At 54.5% G+C, this 13,227-nt stretch overlaps 1 protein-coding gene across 10 annotated transcripts in view; it reads right to left on the bottom strand.

The window, feature by feature from the left end:
• Positions 1 to 13,227, bottom strand: part of LIG1 (DNA ligase 1) — a 38,440-nt gene that overhangs the window by 8,140 nt on the left and 17,073 nt on the right. For all 10 annotated transcript variants that reach the window (XM_049108942.1, XM_025424468.3, XM_049108952.1 and 7 more), the window contains 12 exons: positions 12,123 to 12,203; positions 11,861 to 11,917; positions 8,880 to 9,052; positions 8,318 to 8,484; positions 7,833 to 7,909; positions 7,032 to 7,123; positions 6,756 to 6,855; positions 5,700 to 5,785; positions 4,855 to 4,970; positions 3,726 to 3,821; positions 1,619 to 1,729; positions 774 to 845 (listed from right to left, as the gene is read on the bottom strand). In XM_049108942.1, the coding sequence (XP_048964899.1) occupies positions 774 to 845; positions 1,619 to 1,729; positions 3,726 to 3,821; positions 4,855 to 4,970; positions 5,700 to 5,785; positions 6,756 to 6,855; positions 7,032 to 7,123; positions 7,833 to 7,909; positions 8,318 to 8,484; positions 8,880 to 9,052; positions 11,861 to 11,917; positions 12,123 to 12,203 (1,228 nt within the window). The remainder of the gene's footprint in view (positions 1 to 773; positions 846 to 1,618; positions 1,730 to 3,725; positions 3,822 to 4,854; positions 4,971 to 5,699; positions 5,786 to 6,755; positions 6,856 to 7,031; positions 7,124 to 7,832; positions 7,910 to 8,317; positions 8,485 to 8,879; positions 9,053 to 11,860; positions 11,918 to 12,122; positions 12,204 to 13,227) is intronic.

Raw genomic sequence — 13,227 nt, 5'->3', positions numbered from 1 at the left:
ATCGCTTCATCTGCCCCATAACAAGTACAGCGGGTGCTACTGTCAGCTCTTTATCATGGACAAGGAAACTTGAGACTCTGAGAGGCTGTCACTTATCTGCGGCCACACAACCAGGAAGGGAGAGCTGGGATATCAAAGCAGGTGGCCTGGCTCCAGATCCTTAACCCATGCCCTGGAGCAGCAGTTCTCAAACTTTGCAGTCTCAGGACCCCCTCCCACCCGTGAAATCTGCTGAGGACTCACTCCAGAGAGCTTCTATGTACGTGGCTTACATCTCTGGATATTTACCATAGTAGTGACGTAGTATTAGCTATCATATCACATGTTAACATTTGCTATGTTAGAACTGAGAAATCTTGACGTTTATCAATTCATTTAAAAATAATAACTCCAACACATTAACCCAATAATATGTCATTTATGAAAGAAATGTGCCTATGTTAGAAAAAGTGAGAAGAGGGGGCATTACTTTATACTTTTACAGATTCTATAATGTCTGGCTTTAATGGAGCTGGACGCTCACATGTGTGTCTGCATTCAGACAGCGGCAATGTGTTGCTCTGGCTGCCATACAGGAAGAGAATCTGCCTCATATGGCTGCGGAGCTGGGAAGGGCAGGCAGGACCTCACAGACTTCCCCGAGAGTGTCCTGGAGACCCTCCGGGGTCCCTGAGAATCACTGCCCAGTGTGGCCACTCAGAAGGTCGGCTCCTAAGCTCATACACAGCCCCCACCTCCCCCCGGCTACCCCCAGACATGCAGCCAGAACTCACCTCTCCATTGAGGTAAATGAGGTCGAAGGCATATAGACACACCTGCACCTGGATCTCTGCTGCATCCACCTCCTGGGTTGGGGCAGAACGGGGAGCAGGGGTGGGGAATGATGACAGGGGCACGGTCGGTTTGCCTCCCGTCATGCCCCAGGCAGACACCTGTCACTACCACTCTCCCCTTCTCTCCAGGCAATAGTCCACACACCCGTGAGAGTGACAATGCTACTGGCTCCTGGGTCTGCAACCTGATGGCTCTCAGCTAATCCCAACAAACTCAATCCCTTTGTCAAATATTTGCTCTCCCAACCTCCCTTGCAGCTAATGGCCAATGAAGGTAAAGAAGTTTGGTGGGGCACAGGTTGTGGGGGGGGTGGGGATCCTGGCACAGATCTTTCATAATAAAACAGAGACAGGGGCAGCCCTGGTGGCTCAGCGGTTTAGCGCTGCCTTCAGCCCAGGGCATGATCTTGGGAGACCCGGGATTGAGTCCCATGTCGGGCTCCCTGCATGGAGCCTGTTTCTCCCTCTGCCTGTGTCTCTGCCTCTCATGAATGAATTAATAAAATAATTAAAATAAAATAAAATAAAATAAAATAAAATAAAATAAAATAAAATAAAATAAAATAAAATAAAATAAAAAAACAGAGATAGGAGAAAGGCTCTTTCCTCCTTTGTACTTGGTATGCTGGGATGAGAATGCAATGGCTGGAGCTGTGGCAGCCACATTGTAAGGCAGCAAGAACCATATCCCGAGGAACACTCTGTCCTTCTGGGGTGGGGCAGGGCTAGGAGGAAGAGGAGAAACTGTGTGACCACGGCAGGTAGTGGAGGGAGACTGAGACTACCTTGCGTTTGCGGGTGGTGAGCACTTGGAATGGCTGGATCTGCTTCTTTTCTCGGTCCCATGCCACAGCTTCTGTGTCCAGAATGAAAGACGTGACTGACGGGAGTTTAATCTGAAAAGTGAAGGAGACCCAGGGCTGCTGAGAGGTAGGGGATGAGGCCCAGAGAAACAGGTCCTTTTCCTTCTACAGCTCTTCCTTCTCAAGATTCACAAAAAAACTGATGTCAATTCAAAGATGTACATGTGTACACAGACCCTCTTCTCATTCCCTGTAAGTGGGGGGAAATGAACTTTTCTGAGACTTACTACTTGGTCCCATAAGCTGGAAACCCAGTGACCTTTGTCAGTTCCCCGTGAACTTGTCCACTTCCCCTCTGAAATCTCTAAGTCACCTACAGAATACCACCTCATTGAGCCCAGTCCAGCCCACGTCACATCATCCTAGCAGTCCACTCTATTCCTGTATGGCCTCCACATATAAACTACTCTCCTCACAGCAGTTAGGGTGCCCTCAGCAAACCTCAAATCTGATCAGTGCATCCCTGCTAAAAGCCATACCTGGCTTCCCAAAGCTGTGGGGGCTCTCCTCAGTCGGCCCCTGGCCCACCCTCACCTCACCTGGTCCCCTCAGACTCTGCACCCCAGTACGCTACCCTGTTTTGTGAATGGGCTATGCCCCTCCAACCACAGAGCCTTTGCACTTCCTAATCACTCTAGAACATCTGTCATTATCCTTCACCTCCATTGGGAGGACTTCTTTTCCCTCAAAGGAATGCTACTGCACAACTCTAGGTGGCACCATTCATTCTATATCCTGGGGCAATATGTGGTAGTGGTTTGCCTTGCTGACACCGGGCCTAGGTCAAATCTCTTACAGATACAGAGGCTCACAGAATGGTGGTCTTTCCTTCAGAGCCCCCGTGTCCCTGTATAAGCTAGAGAGCCAGCAGTGGGACGCTCCGATGAAGATCTGCTGGCCCTGCCAGGCCTGAGCTGGGTGTAGCCTGTCCATGCTATGTCCCCAGCCTTCTGTGCAGGGCTCAGCACAGAGCAGGTGCCCAGTAAATATGCGCTAAATGAATAAACAAAAGTGGACAGAGGCAAAAGACCCCAAACTGTAGGATACCGCTCACAAGAAGCCCTGGAATAGGCCACACCACTTGTAGAGACAAAACGGTGTATCGATGCTCATTGCCTCTGGGAGCTTATGGGGAGGGGGGGGGTACCGCTTGGCATGGGACACAAGGGAACAATTTAGGTGATACATCAAAATGTTTTGTTTACACAAGTGTATATAAACTTACCAAAACTCACCAAACCATGTACACTAAAATCAGAACTCTACAGAGAAATTACATCTAGTAAAACTTATTGGAAACGCTAGCACCTGGCAGCTAACAAGAGCTCAGCTAATGCCTATGCTCTGGGAAAGCTCAGCTAATGCTAATGCTGCTCTGGGAAAGTGCCAACTTCCTAATTAACTAGGATCAGGCAAGAAGGGCTGTTTGACCAAGGGCTCCCAGAGCAGGCCCAAGACGCCCAAGAGCAAAGAAGCCGTCCCTATTCCAATGGCAGAGCTGATCTGCAGGCTGGCTCCCTGCACCTACGTCCCCACTGCCTCTCCTTGTCAGTGTGACATTCTGGCTTTTTCAGCCTCTGCTGCGCCATGGGGCCCAAGGCTGGATGGTGACCCCAAACCAGAGTCGGCCCAGGGTGGTGGGAGGTACCTGGATGGTAGGAAGCCAAAACCCCCTTGACTGTCTTTCCATGTGAATGGTGGCACCTATCTGGGGATGATCAGGGGACAAGTGTTGGGATGAAAAGCCGACCAGTCAAGGACAACAGAGGACAGAGACAGAAATAAATGGCTTCTGGAGAACTTGGGTGCACAGCTGAGCCAGGGTAGCCTACCCAGATTCCCTTGAGAAAAAAAAAGGGCATCTGCTCAAGCCTCTGGGAGATGGGTGTTGCATTATCTGCAGCCAAACGCACTCCAATCTCCTTCTGACAACCCTGCTGTGCCCAGCTGGCCTGGACAGGCCGCAGTTCTCTGCCCCATAACTGCAGCCTCCCCTACCCACCCCCCACCAGGGGAAGCAGACACCTACCTTGGGAATGCGGCTGATGATGTCTGGGTACTTTCCGGTATTGTCTTCCTGATTCCTGCTGAAGATCTTCACCTCCCCACCTTCCAGAACGTGGATCTGCAGCAGAGAGAGCAGAGAGGGACTCAGAACCCAGCCCACCCCCACTGGTCCCTCCTTTCTCTTCTGACCCCACTTTCACCGGCAGAAGATTCCAGAAGGTCTGGAGAAGGAACTGGTGCAGAGACCTGAGTAAATCACCTCCTCCATCCATGCAGCACCTCTCCCCAGTCTGTGGAAGCCCCTGCCATCACCTTCCTCATCCTCCCTTTCACCACCACCTCCTGCCCCCACCTTGGATGCTCAAGTGTCTCGCTCTGTCTAAGCGGATTTACCTGGATGTTAAGCTGTAAAAAGCATTCTGATTTCATTGTTAATTTATTTTAATATAGTCTGGTCACAGCCCTTAAGCAGAATGGACAAATATGCCACCTTACACGTATGTCATCCCAACAGTTGAGTATGTGTTGGATATGGCATATAGGACTTAAAAAATACATGAAAACATACATATTTAAAACCGCTGTTACTACCATAAATTCTTTTATTTTTTCTCAGCATTATATTTTGAAGATCCTTCTATGATACTAAATCTCCTGCTTTTAACTGCTTCAAACCACCAAAGTGTGGACATCCACTACACTTGCTCCTCCATCCCAGTGATGAACATAACAGTCCCAACTCCCCACCAGGATAGCAGAGCCACAAAGGAGCATCCCTACAGACCCAACCAAGGATGTCCTTGGCACCAGGGTGTGGGACACACACTTACATAATCTCACTGAAGATTACGTAGGTGCTTCCCATAACGGCTGTTACAGTGAACACCCCGCCAGAAGGGCACAGGCAAAGTGAACTCCCACTGCCTTGGGTCAGGAATTTCGATAATTTCATCAAATAAAACTGATTTTCAGGTAACTTAGGTGAGCTATGTTAATGTTGTCATTAAACGAAGTTGGATATTAAACCCAGACACATAAGGTCAGACGAGCAGTCTATGACAGGAGGTGCTTTGAGTTTGGGTCTGCCCCACCCCAGGGCCCTGCTCTCTGGCACATGCTCTTCTGCTGAAGGGATGTGTCCACCTTCATACCTGTGCCCTCTGCCCATCGTATTTGTACTCGCAGGTGAAAGCTGCCTCTTCAAAACGTTTTAGGACCTCGCTGACACCCCGGGTGGGGTGCGCCAGCATTGGTTTCAGTGGAACCCCTGGGGGGGGGGAGGAGCGAGAATTAGGGTAAACTGAGGTAGGCACCATTAACACATCAGAGAGGGAATATGGCAGTTAGCTGTGCCCCAAGACCCATTCTCCTTTCTGCGTAAGAAGAGAACATGCCCTCCCGGATCAGAAGGGCAGCTTGCCTACTCCCAGCCTCCCTTGCAGCTAGGTAAGGCCACACAATGAAGATGCATGGGTAGGGGTGTGCACAAAGTCTGGTCACACCCTTCTCCCTCTCTCTCTTGTGATCTAGAAACGTAAGCCACCTCTGGTCATGCACATTAAGGTGAAAACCTCAGGAGGATAGAACAACAGGACAGAGGAACCTGAGTCCCCCACAGTGTGTGTGTGGGAGGGTGTCCCTGGAGCCCAGTCATGTATCTTGCCTGATAACCTGCCTTCCTCTGGACTCTTATGAGCCAGAGGAAGACTCTGCCTGCCTCGACACACTGCCTTTTGGGGTATCTCTATCACAGCATTCACCCCCACCCTACCTAATATAGACAGAGACTTGAAACAGAAAAGGGATGGGTTTCAGCACAGGGAACAGAACCCAAATGTGGTGGCAAGAGGAGGAATCTGCAGGTTCTTAGAAGGATGAAAGAAGCTAAGGCCAGGAGGAGGGAATGGAGCTTACAGGAGGGCTGAGCTCCAGCTCTGTGGCCCCAGACCCAATCCTGCCCAGGGTGGGGCTGGAGTCACCCCTAAGGGGCTTGTACCTGGGCTCAACCTGCAGTGCTCAGGGAGGTGCTCCAGGCCATGCTCCAGCAGTACAGGGATGATCCGGTCCAGGTCGGGCACCTCGCTGGCGTGGGGGCAAGAATAAACTTGCAGGTGTCTTTCCAGAACTCTGGCAGCCTGGAAACCCTATGCTCTGGTTGCAGATGTGCCTCTGTCACTGTCACCTTGTCCTCAGGTCTGCTCCTGACTCCTCTGCCCCTTCACCCCCCAAGAGTCTGGCTACCTCTGTCACGATCTCCCCCTCAGTGCCACTGTCTTTCTTGGTCTGGGCCTGCCATCACCCCTGCCTGTCATCACGAGGCCAGTGGCCCTTTACCTGACCTACACATTTAAACCACTCAGGGATAGATAAAGGACTTTCTCCAAGGCCAGGTCTCACCTCTTGAGATTCTGACTTAGCTGGCTAGGAGTGGATCAGGAAGCAACAGTTTGTAGATCCTCCCCGTGGGCAGAGTGGAGATGATGTCCTGGCTCAGGGGTCTGAGGGTTCTCCCCTGCCACGTGCCCGAGTGGGCGCCCCAAGGATCTTGGCAGAAATGTTCGTGGGCCCTCCAGCCACTGACACTCTCTCCGGGCGGTCACCACCTTGCTACGGCCAGCCCTGGGTGGGCTGCTGGCCAGGTCCCCCCACACGGTCCTCTCTACAGCCCTCGCTATCACCCCATGGATGACTTGACCCGTCACTCTGGTCAGTCACCAGCCCTGCTCTGCTTCTCTTAGGGCCTTTGTGCATGCGTGGTCCTCCTGGAACTCCCAGGTGTCCAGGAGAGCTACAAGCTGCTCTCACCTGAGGCCCGCATCTCTTCACTGCTCACTGTCCCCGATCCTTTGCTGTTCCCCACCTTCATAATTGCTGTCCCCCACCTCGTGTCCAGCACTAATCTTGTCTGGATTTCCACCCTGTTCTGTCACTAGTGCCTACCAGCCGCTGGCACCTCCCACATCACCAGTAACCCTCAGCACTGAGCCCACCGCCCCTCAGGGTCTCCCGCCCCTCCTAGTCCGTTCACCCTGCCCATGGCCCTGGATCTCACCAGAACGTCTGCTTCAGGATCATGCTTTGCTCCTCCAGCCACGTCTTTCGGGCTTCTGCTGTCCGGCCCTTCCCAGCATCCACATCGGCCGGGGGGAATTCTAGGACCAGACCCACCAGCAGAGGCTTTGGGATGGGCCTGAACCCTCGGTGACCCCGGGGGCACAGAGGGTGGCGTGTTGGAAACAAGGCTGCCAGGGAAGGACCCTGGAGAGGAGCGGGGGCGTGGACTTCAGGAAAGGAAGGCAGGTGGGTTAACTCTAGTGCAGGGCCTCACCTTGGCCTGGGGGCGTGAGGCTCACGGCCTGGGCGAGGGCGGCCAGCACCGACTGCTCTGCCAGCCCGAGGCGCAGCCGTCCACTCAGGGCCCTGGGGAGACAGCAGGCGAGGTGGCACGGGCTTGTCACCACCCTTCCATCTTGCCCTCTACCCTCTGCCCCAGCCTCCTCCCATCTCCCCCACCTTCACTCTCAAAACCAGAACAACTGTTGGGCCTGGAAGACACCTGAGGAATCACATGGCCCCACTGAACAGATGAGGAAACTGAGGCCAGGCCCTAAGAGCCATGGCCGCTGGCCTTCCCTGGGGCAGAAGTGGGTGCCTGGCGAAGTCTTTGCTTTTCATCTCAGCTGCCCTCTGGGGAAGCAGTGAGGCTCGGAGACGGCGAGCCAGGGGAGTGGACCGGGCAGCGGGACACAGCCTCCCCAGAGGGGCCAGAGAGTGTGCCATCTCCCCTTCAGGAGACCCGGCTGAGGGTAATGGGGCCTGGCAGCGCCAGGCTACCACACGCAGTACCGGGCGCCTGAGAAACACTCCATGGTGGGAGCTGCCCATGACTGTTTTCACCCTCACGGCAACTGTGTGGCTCCCGTCTGCTCGGCTCTCACGGAGGCCAAGGTGGACGTCACTAATCCATCAGGGCACCTCTTACCCACGAGCCCCAGGACACAGGAGACGAGCTGCCTGGGAAAAGGACCCAGTACTCCCATTCCCCCTGCTGAGGGCACCAGCGGGAATCCCACTGCCCATCCGTCCCTCCCTCCCGTCACCTCTCCCAGTCTCCCAGACCCACGCCTACCTGGCAATGAATCGGGCTTCTGAGTGGCGGCAGGCGACGAAGAGGCCTTTGATGACATCTATCTTCTTGGCTGTGGACTGAAGGGAGGGTCAAGCAGTTGGTACCTGGGGCGAAGGAAGGGGAGCACACCTCCTCCGGGCTGGCCCCCTGGAATGCCTGCCCCTGCTGTCAGCCCATTCCCACTTCTCCGCCAGCTGCAGCCTGCCTCCCTCCCTCCCCCTATCCAGCAAGTATTTACTGTCCCGTGTCCTGTCATGAGGCAGCAGCAGAGCAGGTGCTGGAATCTCAAGAGGAGATGCCCCTGCACCATTCTGCAAGCAGGAAGAAGGAAAGCTCTGCACCCCACCAACAGGCCTAAAGCCTCCCAACCCCAAAGAGTGTGATCAGAAGTTCCCCTTGCTACATGCATGGCTCCAGGTCCCCAAGGGGAAGGGCAGGGAGGGCAGGGGGTTTGGGGCGCAGGGGTGCCATTGTGCCCCACTCACGGCACTGCCAGCAAGCCGGGCAATGTCTCGGAACTTGGCGAAGACCCCGGCAGCGGTGAGAGCAGGTGGGGGCAGCATGAGCCTCTGGGTACTGCGGCTGTTTTCGGCCACCAGCCCCACGTCACCCTTCTCAGCTGCCTCTGCCTTAACAGAGTCCAGCTGCCGCCCTTGGGGTGGAGGGAACCAGTGGTGAGGGGGACGCATGGGGCCATGTCTGTCTCAAGCTCTGTCTACACCCAGCCCAGGACCCACCCTGCCTCCCACCATGAACACCAAGCCCCAGAGGCTCCACTTGTGGTCTCCCCGCATCTCGCCTTGCCCTCCAGGCTCTTTGGCCTCTCTGGGCCCGGACACTCAGTCCCAGCTCCCTGGACCTGCTCCTTCTGCACGCCTATCTCCCCAGCCCCTCCTCCCACCCAAGGCACAGGGCCTCCCTCACCTGAACCAGCACCCATGCTCCCACCTTCAGTGCCCCTCTGCCATCTCTCACATCCTCTCCACCTCTGTACTTTCTCCCTCAGAGTCTCCTCACGCAGGAGCTGCCACCACACCCCCTGCTTACCTGTGGCCTGGGCCACCGCCTTGAGGAGAACACCATCACCGACACCAAGTTCCAGACCCTGCTGGGGTGGCCCAAGACGGTTGAGGCTGAGGTAGAGGATAGGAAGGAGGTCCGGAGGTGACAGGGCCACCACAGAGCGCAGCAAGTTGCTCAGCGTCTCCACCATCCGGAGCCTGGGGGTGGGGTGGGGGGACAGGGGTGTGACTTCCTGGCATTTCCGGGGTCAAAGGTGGGGGCAGGTGGAAAGGGTCTCGAGAAAGGAGAAGGGGAGCTCAAGTCCAGGCCCAGGTGGAGGCCTGAGCTGTAAGCACAAACACAGGCTGCTGGTGGGACAGTGAGCCTGCTCCACGCTTACGGATGACCATCCACAGAACAATAACTGCTGCGCGTGGAGCATGTTCTAGATGCTGTGGTGGGGGGAAGGGGAGGGTACCGCATCTGAGCGCTCTGCTTTGTGTGTTTCCTCTCCCTGAACGCTCATGGCTCCCCCAGGAGATAGATAGTGATATCACTCTCACTTTACAGACGAAGCAACTGAGGCCCAGAGAGATCACATAACTCGCCCAAGGTCACAACCAGTGAGAATCAGGCTGAGACGTGAGCAGAGGCCGTCTGCTCAAGGGCCCACACTCCCCATCACCACGCTGTGCTAGCTCGCAAAGTAAACCACGATTCTGCGATTCTGAGTGGCTCAGAGGATCTGTGCAAACGTCTGCGTTTGCTGTCAAGGCCTCACTAGAAAGAGAAGCTAAGTCTCTCTTACAGAAGAAGCTCAATTAAGGCATGGAAGAGGCATGAGAGAGAGAGAGAGAGAGAGAGAGAGAGAGAGAAACACAAAGCACCACGGGGGCAGACAGGCTGACAAACAGCATACCCCCAAAACTGAGGTCGCCTGGAGCCTCAGAATGGGGCCTTATTTGGAAAGAGGGTCTTAGCAGGTGTAACTGAGGTAAGGAGCAAGATGAGGCCATCTCGGGTGGGGTGGGCCCTCAATCTAGTAAAAGTACCCTTATAAAACACAGAAAAAGACACCCAGAGAGAAAGACCACGTGGAACTGGAGGCAGAGACTGGAATGACGTGGCCATAGGCCAAGGACTGCCTGCAGCCACCATCAGCCAGGGGAGGCACAGGTCAGGTTTTCCCGAGAGGCTCCAGGAGGAACTAGCCCTGTCCACCCCTTGACTTCGGACCTCTGGCCTCCTGAAAGGTGAGAGGATGCATTTCTGTGTTTCTAGTCACCAAGCCTATGGCTGGATATTTGTTCTGGCAGCCCGAGGACACTCCTGGGGATGCTAAAGTCAGTGGCATGAGTTTGAAGACGAATACAATCCCTGCACAGGCTTGGAGTGGAGCCCCATGAGACGCCTGCTAATTGCAAAGGGGAAGACAGCAAATGTATGGCAGAGGCGCCCGGTAGATGCCCTGAAGCCATGTAACTAGGAGTCCGATGGCAGTGGCAGGTGTCCCCCACCACCTCCCCGCCCCGGCCCCAGTGGGACGCAGTGACACAGCATCCCTCCTGACAGGAGACGCGTCACCTGAAACAATTCTTGAGGAAGTATCAGACAAACCTAAACTGAGACCTTCTATGACATCACGGGACTCTTCAAAACTGCCACACAGTGAGAAAGGCCAACTAAGAGAAACCGATCAGGATGAAGGAGATGAAGAGACAGGGTGACTCCGTGCCAAGGGTAGGGGTCAGGGTCTGGGTCAGGCCCTGGCCCAGCAAAGACAACGCTGAGGGGGCAACCAGCAAAAACGCACACAAAGTCTGTATGTGTCACTCAATAGCGTGCACTGACGTTAACGTCCTGGTCAGGGCAACTATCCTGCACTGGCAGGAGATGTTAACACTAGAGACAGCTGGCCAAGGGCACATGGGGACTCGCTGTGCTATTTCTGCAATTTTCCTCTAAGTTTAAAACTATTTCAAATAAAGAAAAAAAAAATTAGAGAACCGTCCAACCGTGGGTTGGGGTTTGGACAGTCGCCTGCGGTTTTCCTGAATGCAGTGATTTCTGACAGCATCTCTGGACACTGAATGCCTATGCTACTCTTTCTCCCACAGCTCTCAGAGCAAGCTGGAGACGGATGATCTTCACTTTACTAGTGACGAGATCAAAGCTCAGAGAGGTCAGGCCGCCTGCCAACAATCACACAGCCAGGAAAGCAGCAGAACTGGGCCTACTCCCAGACCTGTCTGTACCCACTGACCCCTGGGCTGGGCTTTGGCTAATCCAGCCCTCCTCCTGCTGCTGCCCATAGGCCTGGCACTCTGGGCCCTTCCTGGGTCCTCCGGATTACATTTTGGGGTTTATGCCCCAGAGGAGGTTTCTTTCACGTCTGAGAGGTTAAAAAAAAACGATGTGTGATGGACAAAAATGAAGGAATCCTACCGAATAGTTAAAAAAGGACCGAGACCTACTTCAACCCACAGGGAGCGATCTTCTGGAAACAATGCTGATGCTGCAGGCGGGCTGCGGGATGAGGTAGAATGAAGTGGGTGCCCCCGCCCCCCAGCACTGGCTAAACACACAGGGGATGATTGCTGGGACCAGGCAGGAGGGGAGGCCAGATCCCAGCAGCCCTGAGTGCCAGCAGCCTGGCCAGCATTCACTGGGAGTGGGGTTCTTGCTGTAACCTGACCCAGACATCCTTACACTAAGAATGAGAAAATTGGCGAGGTTGTGGTCACTTCTCACCATTGAGGGGAGATTAAGTTCCTGCTATCGGGAGAAGGCGGTTTTCCCACCCCAGGAATCTGGGCTCACCCTCTTGGTTCGTTTTGACCCATAGAGAGACTGAAGCATGGTGTGGGTCTCTGCAGCTTGGGACCCAAGAGGCCCTGCAGCCACCCCAGGGGCCGGGGATGCAGACCGGAGGGCAAAGGGGAAAGAACAGACAGGAAGGGACCGAGCAGGAGCACAAGCCACTACCCCACCACCCCCCACCTGCCCAGGTGGGCCTGCCCAATTACCGAGCAGAAACTTCCTCAATCTTCTCAAATGTCCGGGCCACAGCCAGGTAAGGGACCCTGGGGAAGGAAGAGAGACATGGGGCAGTGTGTACAGCCCATGCCATCCATCTGTAGGTCCACCTGAGTCCCCACACCTTCAACACTGTGTCCCCAGAATGTGGACATAAGAGATCTGACGGCTTCCTCCAGTGGAGGCCTCTGGTGAGACACACCCGAGGACAGGGAATAGAGGAGGGGTAGTTGGGGGCGGGGGAAGCCTCACTTCTGGCCTGGCTTCCAGCATGCATCATCAATGGGATGGTAGTTGTTCTTGGCAGGATTGTAGCTGGGAGGGTCCAGGGGTCTGTAGAGGCAACAGGGAGATTAGACACCTGAGTCAAAGAGAAGCCGTTCCTCCAATTAATGTTTTCTGAGCGCCTAGCCAAGCTCTAGGCATGAGGGCACAGAAATGAATGAAAACTAAGTCTGCGAGCCTAGAGCTCACATTCTAGCTGGGAAGTCGGGAGGGGAAACCCAAAAAACACAGAAACAAATCATTTTGATATTTAAAACTATTTCCAAAAACAAAATAAAACCAAGTTGGGGAAGGCAGGATGGAAGGTGCTACTTCTGAGGAAAGGATGGGGAAGGAGACATTGGGCAGAATAACATGAGGAGCGAGCAGAGTGCGTATCATAGAGAAGAACACTCCAGGCAGGGGGAACAGCAAGTGCAAAGGCCCTGAGGTAGAGACACACAGAGAGAGGCAGAGACATAGGCAGAGGGAGAAGCAGGCTCCCTATGGGGAGCCCAATGTGGGACTCAATCCCAGGACCCCGGGATCACAACCTGAGCCAAACGCAGATGCTCAACCACTGAGCCACCAAGGCAATCCTTTGGGGCCATTCTAAGAGGCAAGGGATCCCTTTGGGCCTCTCACCCAACCTTATTCTCTCTGGATGGAACCAGTAGGAATGGCAGAAGGGTGTGGTCCCTAGAGGTCTCAAGTGCCAGGCACTGTGTTCACAGCACTCACCTGTTAGCAATCAGCTACGCTAGGGACTCTTCTAACCCTGTTTCCCGGGTAAGTGCTTGAGTAGCTCCCACTCAGCCACACAGCTAGTTAGCAGCATGGCTTCAGAGACAGCATTCTAAACCTCCCCACCAAAAATGCCTCCAGAAATGCCTCACACTGACCCTGCTGGAGCCACCACCGCAGCCCAGACCCTGCAGTCAGATTCATCTGAGTTCACATCCCTGAGCAGCTGTCACCCCGAGAAAGCAGCTTCCTCTCTCTGAACCATGGTGTCTCCATCTGTTCGACGGAGCCACCGAGAGTCCCTACCACCCCGCGTTGTCGGGAGGGTGAAGAAAGACGTGTAGCAGCG

This window comes from Canis lupus, chromosome 1 (assembly GCF_003254725.2).
Source record: "Canis lupus dingo isolate Sandy chromosome 1, ASM325472v2, whole genome shotgun sequence".
Taxonomy (NCBI): domain Eukaryota; kingdom Metazoa; phylum Chordata; class Mammalia; order Carnivora; family Canidae; genus Canis; species Canis lupus.
Note: the sequence above shows the minus strand (reverse complement) of the source record. Positions and strands in the feature narration are given on the sequence as shown.